Genomic DNA, 11,436 nt, shown 5'->3' on the forward strand with positions numbered 1-11,436 from the left:
CTGCTCCCAGGTCATTCCGCTCCCAGGTCATTCCGCTCCCAGGTCATTCTGCTCCCAGTTCTTGAGGAGCGTTTGTATTGTGTGTGACTGCTGGTATGGCTCATCCAGTGCTTGAAGCTCCTCCTCTGGCGGCCCGTAGGGATGAAATAGAACAGAGGTTACAACTGTAACTAGAGATGTCTCGTGCTGGAAGCGCCGACTGTGGCGGTCATCCAGGATTCCGAGAACCATCGTTACAGTTGTAACTTTCGCTTTCCGTCCTGTTCATTTTCTTTTAGTCCGTTTGACATCTTTTGTGTGTAATCTCCAAAGACTTGACGTGATCATCACCAGTGATCACGCTCTGATTTAGACTAAAAAAGGTGAATTTGAAGGACATTTAGTTGTTTCACTTTATTTCCAAATTTAGTTTAAGGCAGGGGTGTGAAAGATTTAAAACATGTTTACTCTTACTTTTTAGATGAGGTGTAATAAATGTGTTAATCACTGGGTATTCACATTTGGCACATGTAGGGACTTGTCTTTGTTTTAAACCAGAGTTACATTACTAGATGTTTTTTAAAGCTGACATTGAGTAGCCAAAGCCTTTCAGTGCTGTGGGGTTATGTGTCACAAACAAAACAAAAACTCTCACTTCGATTTTTTTCCCCTATGCGCTGACCATGAATTTCATTTGTCTGCTGATTTTTGCTTTCCTAATTAAATGACATAAGAGCAACCACATTATCACGCATTGCATTTTACACCCGTTTGTCACGACTGACGTTTCGAACAGTCAGTCTTGAAAATTTTTTGGGTTCCCGCGAAAGCCGCAGTGACTGTCGCAAAACTTCAATCTCTATGACAGCTTGTTCGACTGAGGGGTAAAAGGTCAATCCTGATTAGGCCACTTCTCTGCAGAAGCAGGCAAAACCTACTGGTCTCCTACTAGTCGCTCTCGTCCTTGACATTGTACCGAAAAAGACGCCGGCCGGAGGCTCCGGACTTGTGAGACTCCACCTGCTGGACGGGAACCCTTTTCTGAGGTTCTTAGGTCCCGCTGGGGTCGTGAGTGCCCACCTCACACACGTCCTCGTCGCAGACGCTTCGCACCAGGCCGAGGCCGCCAAACATCCCGGAGCCCTGAGCCGGACTCTGGGCGGCCGTCCCAGCGGAGTGCTGAGGGGACAGCACAGAGGGGTCCACCGCCCCTCTCGCTCCCCCTGCTGCTGCTGCTGCTGCTGCTGCTGCTGGTCCCTCACCCCCAGATGCGAAGAGGTGAGGGGAGGAGATCAAATCCGTCCCGTCCTCTCTTCTGCCCCCGCCTCCTTCGCCAGCTTCACCGCTGCGCCTCTCGCAGTGCGAGCGGTGCCTCATGAAGCTGTCGCGCCACATGAACTTCTTGCCGCAGCTGAGGCAGTCGTAGGGCTTGAGGCCGGTGTGCGTCTTCATGTGCTCCGTCAGGTGGTGCTTCATCTTGAACTTCTTGGCGCAGACGGGGCAGTGGAAGGGCCTCAGGTCCAGGTGCATGTTGATGTGGCGGTCCCGCATGCTCTTGTGAGTGAACGTCTTGCCACAGTGGCACATGAAGACTTTCCCTCCGCTGCCGCCGCTGTTCCCGCCGCCTCCCCCAATGCCCACCCCATCCACGCCGTCGACTCCCAGGCTGCCCTGCGCTGACGCAGGGACGGCACCGTGCTCCAGCCCGGGGCCTTTGAAGGCGCCTCCCCCGATGGCGGCCCCCGCCATTCCCAGGGAGGCGGCGGCGGCGTCCAGGGAGAGACCCGAGGCCTGGCTGTAGAGGAGCACCTGGTTTCCCTGCATGTCCAGGGGGAAGAGCTGGGCCCGGGCTGTGGCCGCGGCCGCCGACTGGACTTGGCCCAGCAGGGCCGAAACGGCTCGGTTGGCGCTCTGGCTCTGAGCCGCCGCCGCCGCGCTGTCGTGAAGGTGCTGAGCCAATGTCTGCTCCATTAAGCTGCTCTCAAACTTGAGGTAGTCTTCCGAAGACTGGCAGTAGTCCACCTGGACGAGGACACAGAGAGGAAGAGGGTTCGCTTTTGATGCAAATTCTCTATCTATGCAATTCACTTATTTTTAGAGTTGTTTATTGCTATTAAAAATGTAAACATCCAATGGCTAATTAATGACTAACTGATCATTACATTACAACCATTACCATTACAGTCAAGTTGTGGTGTAGTTGTAAAAAAAAAAAGTACCAAAGCGTTTTCATTCAATAAGTTTTTTCTGTAAGTAACTTTTTACTTAAATACATTTCAGAACCTGCACTTTGATTTAAGAGTTGAATCAGTACTTTTTTTTTTTTTTACACAAGTGTGTATTTTTACTGCAGTAGAGAACATGAATACTTTTGCCACCTCTGAAACTGTGCAGTGTGGGAATTATTTGGAAGAAGCAAACATATTTGTAAGGAATGAGTGGAGATGTTTGGTTTTTGCTTTACGCTGTCCGGCACAAATGTGTTAATGTATTGCAACAATACTCTATGTAGGCATTACTTGCACTCAGTTATTTTATGAACAAACACAGCGCTATCTGTAAACCATTGGTCTGTAAATATCGGTGACCTTTTAAATCTGTTGAATCTTAAAATCATGATTATTCATTTTGATATTTTTTTGTCTGAAACATTTTAGTTTGTTCAATAAACTTGAGGAGAAAATGTCTCACCTGAAACTCTACAGTACAAATTTCCAACACCAACAACATGCCATATTGTAAAGGTCCCCAAAACTCAAATTCCAACTTCTGCGCACCAAATAAAGAGCAACGCTACCCGACGCTCGGCACACTTCCACTTCTCCAAACGTCAGGAGATTGTCGAGTCACCTGCGAGTCCATGTCGCTCTCGGCTCGGCCACTCAGCTCCGCAGACAGGCTGCGCACGTTGGAGATGTTGAAGTCGCTCCTCGCCCTGTCACGGGCCAGCTCCGCCTCCCTCTCGTCCTCTTCTTCCTCGTCCTCGCCAGCCTCGTCCCCGGACACCACGATCAGGTCGTCATCCTCCACGCGCTCGCTCTTCACCACCACCCACTGCTTGCGAGGCATGATGCTGGGCTGCCTGTAGGTGGGTCGCTTCTGTGTGCTCAACGCTGACTCATCGCCATCCTAACATATGGTACATATGGTACAGAAGTGCATTTATAAATAAAGGTTGATTGATTGAAAGGTCAACTCTGTTTTTCACTACATTTAATCCAAAGCAGAGCAAATGAAACTCCTCCTGGCTCACCTGATAGGACGACACTCCGAAGCTGTCGCTGACGCCGACCCCCTGCTCTGGCACACAGTTCACTCTCTTCCTTCGGCTGCTGCCCCCTCCTCCTCCTCCTCTTCCTCCTCCTCCGCCTCCTACATCTCCTCCCTGCTTCCGCTTCCTCTGGTGGTACAACACCTCCTCCTCTAATTCCTCTTCCTCCTCCTCCTCCTCCTCCTCCTCCTCCTCCAGGTCCTCCTCGCCCTCCTCGTTTAGGAAGGCCTCCTCCCCACCAGACGGGGTGCAGTAGCTGGGAGTGTGGCCAGTGCCACCTCCAGCGGCAGCTGCGCCGCCTCCCCCGAAGCTGCTCCCGTCTCGCGGGCTGAAGTAGTTTGTGCTGCTGGGGGACTGGCTCTCGCTGACCGACTGGCCGCTGGAGGCCTGGGGGCCACGCTGGGGCCCCGTCACCAGAGAGCGCGCGCCCTGGTTGCCGCCACCGTCGGCAGCAGCTTCTCCGCTCCCAGCGTCAACGTTACTGCTGCTGCACCCGACGTTTGCCAAGACTCCGCCTCCACCGGCGCTGCTGCCGTCCCGCCCGACCCCTCTGCCGCCGCCGCCGCCGCTCCCTCCCCCTGCCCTGTCCTCTTTGAGGAGCTCGGTGCACTTGTCCACGATGTGCCACATCTGGAGGACGCTGCCCACCGTCAGGTAGTTCACGATGTCCTCGCGCAGCATCCGAAGCTGGCCAGTGTAGGCGCAGCTCAGCACGCTCTCGAATGCCAGCGGGTCCATGAGCGCAGGGATGGACACTGCCGACATGTTCTTCAGTAGCACCTTGAGGTGACACAGGCAACAACAAAAAAAAATCGATTAGTGACTTTTATTGAATCTTCTCACTCTCCCCTATATTCGTATTGTTTCTGATGAGTCTCTTTTTTATGACAGGTGCTCCATCAACAAAGTGTTCACAATTATAATAACTTCTTCTTTCCCCTCTTGATAAATTACAATGTAAGATACAGACTTATGCATTGTTGTTTGGTGTTGTTTTAATTGAATCAAAGAAGGTGGAGGGCTGACGAGCTGGGTTGAGACACTCCAACAAGTCCACCAGTCCCTATAACAATGTGGTCAAGTGAGTTTCTGTCTTGCAGAGCCAGAGCCAGAAAGAGACAAACACGTTTCAATAAAAGCTCGATAAAACTAAGTCAGCATCTTGCCCCTTATAAGGTAAGTATGAAAAGGCAGGATCGATCAGCCCCTTGGTTTACTTCCTCTACTCGCAAATTAAAACAAAATTTGCGAAGGCTTGAGAACTTGGCGTTCGTCAAAAACAGCTTCATCCTTCAAGACTTGGCAGGATTGCTTTAGGTCCTATAAAAAGGCCCTGCATATCAGTAGAACTTCCTACTATTCTGCTCTTATTGACTCTAACAAGAACAACCCAAAGTTTTTATTTAGTACAGTTGCTAAGCTGACGAGGAGCCATCATTGTGTTGAGCCATGCGTCCCTACTGGCCTGTCAAGCAACGATTTCCTGAACTTCTTCCAGCAAAAAGTAGAAGGTATCAGAACTGAGATTGGGAATTCCTCGTCTTCTTTGTCTTCTTTGTCTTCCACAGGTCACATGGCAGATCTTTCTCAACATGGCAACCCCAGTGTGTATTTCAGGAGTTTTCAGCAAGTTAGACTCTCTGAACTTGATTCTCTTTTCTCCTCTGCTAAGTCGACCACTAGTCTTCTGGACCCAATTCCAACCAGGCTTCTCAAGGAGGTTTCCCCATTGCTTCATTGTGTCATTCTTAGAATTATTAATCATTCTCTATCAACAGGTTTTGTCCCTCATGCTTTCAAAGTGGCTGTAATCAAGCCTCTGATCAAAAAACCCAATTTGGACTCGAGTGTGCTTTCAAATTATAGGCCAATCTCGAACCTTCTGTTTATCTCCAAGATCTTAGAAAAAGTTGTTGCTAGGCAGCTTGTGGACTTCTTGAACGACAACAATCTACTTGAGGCTTTTCAGTCTGGCTTCAGAGTTGGTCACAGCACTGAAACTGCATTGCTTAAGGTAAGTTATGATCTCTTGTGTGCATCTGACAAAGGTCTTCTCTCTGATCGTGTCCATCCCTTAGGACATTACAGTTAATCCAAAACTCTGCGGCACGATTGTTAACCAGAACTAGAAGGAGGCAGCATATTACTCCAATTTTAGCTTCCTTGCATTGGCTGCCAGTCAAATTTAGAATTGAATTTAAGATTCTAGTTTTAACTTACAAAGCTCTTCATTCTCAGGCTCCTTCTTATATTAGGGAACTTATTGAACTTTATCATCCTCCAAGAGCCCTTCGCTCTGAGGACTCTCTAGAATTTCTAGAGTTAGGTCAGGAGGTAGGTGTTTCAGTTTCCTGGCACCTTTATTTTGGAATCATCTTCCAGCCTCGGTGAGGGGGGCAGACACAGTTAGTTTATTTAGGAGTAGACTTTCCTTTTTCTTAAAGCTTATAGTTAGACTCCATCCACTGTCAGTTAAGCTGCTGTAGGCTTACGCCGTGGAGGGAGATCTTTCGCTCCCGTTACAGGGATCGTTGCTCTGTGCAGGCAGAGCCTCTATCACTCTCCCCACCCAATCAATCTTTTACTCTATCCACTCTGTCCAAGCTCTCATTATGCTTTGTACAGTATGCTCGATATGCATGATACTGCCGCAGTATCTGTGTCCCCGGCAGGTGATGACCACTGCGCCAGGAGCTGTTTTGTGCTGTCCTGGGGGTCTTGGTGTCATCGCTTCATCCCACCACCAAGCTTAGGACCTGGACTTGTCCTATCGGCAGATTGTCCATCGAGCTAGGCTCTTGCCTTCCAAAGCATGGACACTTACACTTACATTCCACATGGACAGCAGCCTTGAATTATTTTCTATTCTTTGTGTTTATATCCGTTTTGCCTGGTTGGTGTATCTGTTTTTCACTCTGTCCTGTCTGCCACCCTGGCTCACTCTGCTCCTTTCTCTCTTTCTCTGTCTCCCCTCTATCTTTCTACTTCACACCAACTACTCATAGGCAGATGATGGCCCTCTGGAGTCTGGTTCTGCCCTAGGTTTCTTCCCACAGGGGAGTTTTTCCCAGCCACTGTCGCATCTTGCTTGCTCCGGGGGCCCGGTTGGTTCTCTCTGATTGTATAAAGCGCTTTGAGACGCCTTTGGTTGTGATTTAGCGCTGTACAAATAAAAGTTTATTATCATTATTATCTTTCGGTCGATATGAAAGTGGAGTTTTTGTGTTTTTTTTGCACAGTGGTTAGCATTGCCACCTCACAGCAAGAAGGTTGTGGGTTCCATTCCGGAACTGGTACCTTTCTGTGTGGAGTTTTCATGTTAACCCTGTGTCTGCGTGGGTTCTCTTCGGATTCTCCGGCTTCATCCCACACTCCAAAAACATGCATGTGGAAATTGTCGGAAGGTGTGTGTGAGAGTGTGAATGGTTGTCTGTCTTTGTTTGTCTCTATGTGGCCCTGTGATGAACTGGCCACTTGTCCAGTGTGTCACCCTGTCTTCATCCTATGACAGCTGGGAGAGGCTCCAGCAGACCCCCACAACCCTGAGCTCAGGAAGAAGCAGGTATTGAAAATGGATGGATGGGTGGATTGTTCCTTAATACCTGTAACTTTCAACACAGTCTGGGACCTGAGTTTTAGCATTCATTTGGATTTTTCTTTTAGATGTATATATATATATATATATATATATATATATATATATATATATATATATATATATATGTATATGTATATATATATGAGGATCCCTACTTGATCATGAAAGTAGGGCGAAGAGGCGGCCAGGACGCAGCGGTGGGCTTTGAACACTTGTCCCTGGACGTGGATGGAGAGGTCACAGAGGCGGCCGTCCTCTCTCTGCCTGTTGAGGCTGCTGAGCACCGCAGCCTGAGCGCTGGGGAAGCACACCTGCACCACAGAGCTCGAGGTGTCGCCCGAGGCAGAGCTGCTGCCCACTTCCATGTTCAGAGACTGCATCTGGGTGGGGGAGAAAAACACACTTGAATTACCGACTGTGAAACAGAGATGCGGTTTGGCTGTTGTTTTGTAAATCACATCACTTGTGATTCCACTGGGGTCAAGAGAGACTATAGACAAATAAAGCAATGTAACAAATAGCAAATACAGGTGAAGCAGCCATATAGTTATTATGCCAGACTAGACAGAGATTTGAACAGTGGACCTCATTGCTGTGAGGCAGCAATGTTTGCCACTGTATCGCTGTCCAAGCAAAACATTAACACAAAGACCAGTAAGGTACCATTTCTTCAAAAACTAGTACAATTTAACAAAATGTAACTATATTGTGCAGGCAAATGTATTGACTCGTCAAATTGGCATGCACTCACAATCAACAGGTAAACTTATACCAGCATACGTAGAACTAAGGTGAGGTCAGATCACAATACATAGCGTATCAAAGGAATGGCCTGCAGAAAAATGATAAGCCAACATTCAGTGCCTCCCTCATTTTTATAAACTGCTAAGTGTGTGCATGATTGACAATACACGCTAGGATGCCCTAGGAGACAAATTAGTCATGTGTCTGAGAACACAGGGCATATCAAGTCTTGTAACATTGAACACCCACACTCTGGGGACCCTGACAAGGTTTTATTAGACCCTGACTTGAGTCCAAACAACATCAGCCCATCGATCATTCCCCGTCCCCATCGATCACTGGCAGCAGACTCCACTTTCCTCCTTGCAGCCTGAGCAATGCCAAGTAGGCTGGAGACCTCGCTGACTGAATGGTCAGGAATGGTCCTCCTACTCCTGGAATTTTGACTGTTGCCACTTGCTTATCTCTTCCATTCCATATTGTTTCCCAAGAATTGAGGAGCAGCTGTTTGAAGAGGCTGACAATGGTGCAGGGGCTACAAAATATTATTTTATAATTCCGAAACAGAAAACTAGATGAAGATTTGAGTGTGCAACAGCTATGGTGAACACCCCCAGCAAATAGTCTTTTAAAAATAATTAACTTCTGCAAAGTCATGGTGTATTCAATTGCTCTGGAGAAGAATAAAGTGCTGTTTCAGGAACAAAAGGAGGTAGAGGCACATTTAATCAATTATTGAGCTGCGGACGCTGCAGGGTTTTGAGTCTGCAGCCTTGCTGAGCTTCAAAATACTAGTTGTACTTTTTTCAGCATGTCTAAAACAGCATCACAGAAAATCTCTGTGGGCTGTAGGAAGAGTTAAAGCTGCAAGCAGCGTTCAAGGGGCTGAGCCGTCCGTGGCCCGCCGTGGCCTGTCGACCCCTGCTAACCCCTGCTCACCCCTTCTAACAGCCACCGATGCTTGCCGACCCCTTCTGACGGCTGCCAAGCCCTGCTGAGAACTGCTGCCGACACCTGCCGTCGTCACCACGAAACCCGCCAACAGGCTTTCCACGTGTTTGCTTGCAAAATGTCGTATAAAGTATGTTGGTGTGGCAAAAAACAACAACAAAAACATTCATCTAAACAGCCCAAAACTCAGTGAAATTACCATCCAATGATAGTTTAGCATGTAACGGAGTGGTACAATGCAAAATCTCATAATGTCTGAAAATTGAAAAATCTTGCGCAGAAAAAAAAAAAAAGAAAGAAAAAAAAAAGAGAAAAATCTATGTTGTTTATTTTTTTTAAGTCAATGTCAGAGAGAAGCCAAGAATATAAAACACCATCTCATCAGGACAGATATCTCAGGATGGAGGAAGCCTGACTGCGGTGCATGAGGCTGTCAGTTTCATTCTCCACCAATAGAAAGGAAGGTTAAAAAAAAAACAACACAAAAATTCACTTCTAAAATTTGCTGTAAAAAAAATCTGTTGATAAAGTTGTGGCGTTTTTTTGTTTTTGTTTTGTGTTTTTTTTTTTTTTTGGAAAACTGGGATCCCGACTAAGATTTGGATCAATGAAAACTTTCTAAAAAAAAAAAAAAAAAAAAATCATAGTATGTGTCTTTTATGTGTTTTGTGTTTGCCTATCATGAAATGAGTGAAAGAGCAGCAACATCCCAACTTGTCTGTGAAAAAATTCCACACTTAACACTTGTTTTTTTTGTTTTGTTTGATGACTGTAGGACCTTCCTAATGGCAATAGCAGCCATTTATGAGTATGTTGCATGCAGGACCTGCAGCTGCTGCACCATGTCTCCCCCCCATGGATCAATAGCACAGGCACTAGCAGCAAGAATGGCTGTGAATGTCTTTATGATGTCTGACAGATTTATTCTCAAAGGTAGAGCTTGTGACCCGAGAGCGTGAATCACACAGGTCGCTACCTGTTGAGTAGGTTTATTATATCAATATTATCCCAGCCTCAACAGGACTGAGGGAGGGACCGGGAGTGAAAGGGAAAACAGAAGTGGGACCTTTAGGTGAAGGACGGGAGACAGGGAGCAATGGCAACAAAACACATCTCTGCGGCGTTAATAAAAGCAGACATTAAAGCGGAGAATTAACAATGTAAATGATAATATAAATCTCCTGGCGCTCCCTAACAAGTTGAGTATTAATCAGTTACATCAGTTTTGTAACTCGCTTGTATTAACAAAAGTTTGATTTGCTGCTACCTTTTGTCTTGTTTTTTCAAAATATATATATTTTTTTATATATCTCAACAAATCTAACTCGAATCCTGGAAACAATCAACAAATTAATAACTCACAAAGTGGGGGGAAAAAAACACTTCGATTTTTTCACTTTAATCTAAAACTAACAAACAGCATCATTATCTGCAGTTTCTAACTCACTTCTGTTTAAATCGACAACCTTTTCTGTCTTGTAAACACGGCCTGAACGTCATGACTGTCATCAAGAAAAAAGAAAGAAAAATCTATTACCTTGATGGGCTTTTTTGGCAGTGCTTTTTCCCCCAACCACACAAACCGCTGCTAAACGGTGACGTAGTGACATACATTCTGTTTGCGCTGTCTGGACAGATTCCAGACAACCAGGGCTCGTCTGAAGTCTGACTGTCAACACTGCAACTGACGACACCACGGCGGACCAGAAACATTAACTTCAATTTCAAAATCACACTAGGAAGAAAAAAAAAGATGTCGTGTACTTTAAAGAAAAAAAAAAAAAAAGAAAATTAAACTTAAAATAATAATTTTGAAAAAAATGCTGTATCCTAAGCACAAACATAACACCCCGACATTCTGTTGCGATTCCTGAGAATGTCAACAGCTGGATAATATTCACACTTTTTGTTTTTGCTTTTATAGCATCTAAAGGGCAGGGGGAAAAAAACTTGAAGTGGCTTGAGACGGGTCTTGTCTGGAGAACTCTCTGTCGCAGGCCAGACATGACGCTCAGCTGCGAACCGTCTGGGTCTCGCCGCCGCCGCGACCAGATGTGACGTTAGCATGTTAGCTTAGCCGCTAGCTGGGGCGGCGGGCTACCCTCCCGCCCGCTGCGGACGTTCCACTCACCGCTTCAGTTGACAGCGACGCCTTCAAACAGACAGCGGGTGGCTGAGGCAGCGGCAGCGGTGATGGCGGCACAACAGCCCGCCGTCACGTCCCTCGACCCGAGAACTTTCGAGAACATGTCGCTTTTCTCCAACATGTTTTTTGGACGCCGTTCTCCCCATCTGCTCTCTCCAGCAGCGGCGAGACGGTTGGCGACGTCGCCTTTAAGAGAATCCCAGACAGCGGCGACAGACTTTTTTTTTGCCGACGAAATTGGACTAATAAATAATTAAATGCGTTTTAACGCCGCCTCACAAGGTGCCGGGTGGAAGAAAAAGAAGAAGATTCTTGTTGTGAAATTGACACTTTAAACCTTGTAAGGGGTTTTTAAGTGGAAGCAGTGACGTGCGCTGATATTCTGGGTGCGCAGGTGCTCTAGCAGAGAAATGGGCGCTCATTTAAAATAAATACATTGAAAAATATACATATATACACTACCTGTCAAATGTTTGGCCACACCCCATGAATTGAATGCATTTTCTTTCATTCTCATGTATTGTATTAACGTTGCAGTTTCTCACTGACGGCATCAAAACTACGTTTGAACACACGGAATTATGTAGGAAACAAACGTGTCAAATAACTCAAACACTCTCATATATGTGATGCCTTCAGTCAGTATCTATCTGCAGTGTAGAAAGTTGTAAAGATTAAAAAAAAAAAAAAAAAATGCATGAGAAGGTGTGTCCAAACCTTTGACTGGTAGTGCATATACTGTATTTA

At 46.5% G+C, this 11,436-nt stretch overlaps 1 protein-coding gene across 2 annotated transcripts; it reads right to left on the reverse strand.

Annotated features, from left to right (window-relative positions):
• Positions 1 to 267: 267 nt before the first annotated feature.
• zbtb22b (zinc finger and BTB domain containing 22b) lies at positions 268 to 10,905 on the reverse strand. 2 transcript variants are annotated; one of them, XM_076011572.1, is made up of 5 exons: positions 10,675 to 10,905; positions 7,004 to 7,228; positions 3,233 to 4,030; positions 2,830 to 3,108; positions 268 to 2,001 (listed from the first exon to the last, which is right to left on the reverse strand). In XM_076011572.1, exons 2-5 carry the CDS (start codon positions 7,226 to 7,228, stop codon positions 1,030 to 1,032), a joined length of 2,274 nt encoding a protein of 757 aa, XP_075867687.1. In that variant the 5' UTR covers positions 10,675 to 10,905; the 3' UTR covers positions 268 to 1,029. The 2 variants fall into 2 exon arrangements, with proteins under 2 accessions (XP_075867687.1, XP_075867688.1); XM_076011573.1 differs by lacking the exon at positions 10,675 to 10,905 and adding an exon at positions 10,081 to 10,664.
• Positions 10,906 to 11,436: the final 531 nt, after the last annotated feature.

Source organism: Nelusetta ayraudi, unplaced genomic scaffold (assembly GCF_046127955.1).
Source record: "Nelusetta ayraudi isolate G7.1 ecotype Tasmania unplaced genomic scaffold, CSIRO-AGI_Nayr_v1 ptg000135l, whole genome shotgun sequence".
NCBI lineage: Eukaryota > Metazoa > Chordata > Actinopteri > Tetraodontiformes > Monacanthidae > Nelusetta > Nelusetta ayraudi.

What these genes read in the sequence shown, in the direction of transcription:
- zbtb22b (XM_076011572.1), bottom strand. Translation starts at nt 7,228, where the DNA reads ATGCAGTCTCTGAACATGGAAGTGGGCAGCAGCTCTGCCTCGGGCGAC. An exon ending in CGCCCTACTTTCATGATCAA is followed by an intron (nt 4,031 to 7,003) that starts GTAGGGATCCTC and finishes TGTCACCTCAAG; the next exon opens with GTGCTACTGAAGAACATGTC. An exon ending in AGAGCGACATGGACTCGCAG is followed by an intron (nt 2,002 to 2,829) that starts GTGACTCGACAA and finishes GTCCTCGTCCAG; the next exon opens with GTGGACTACTGCCAGTCTTC.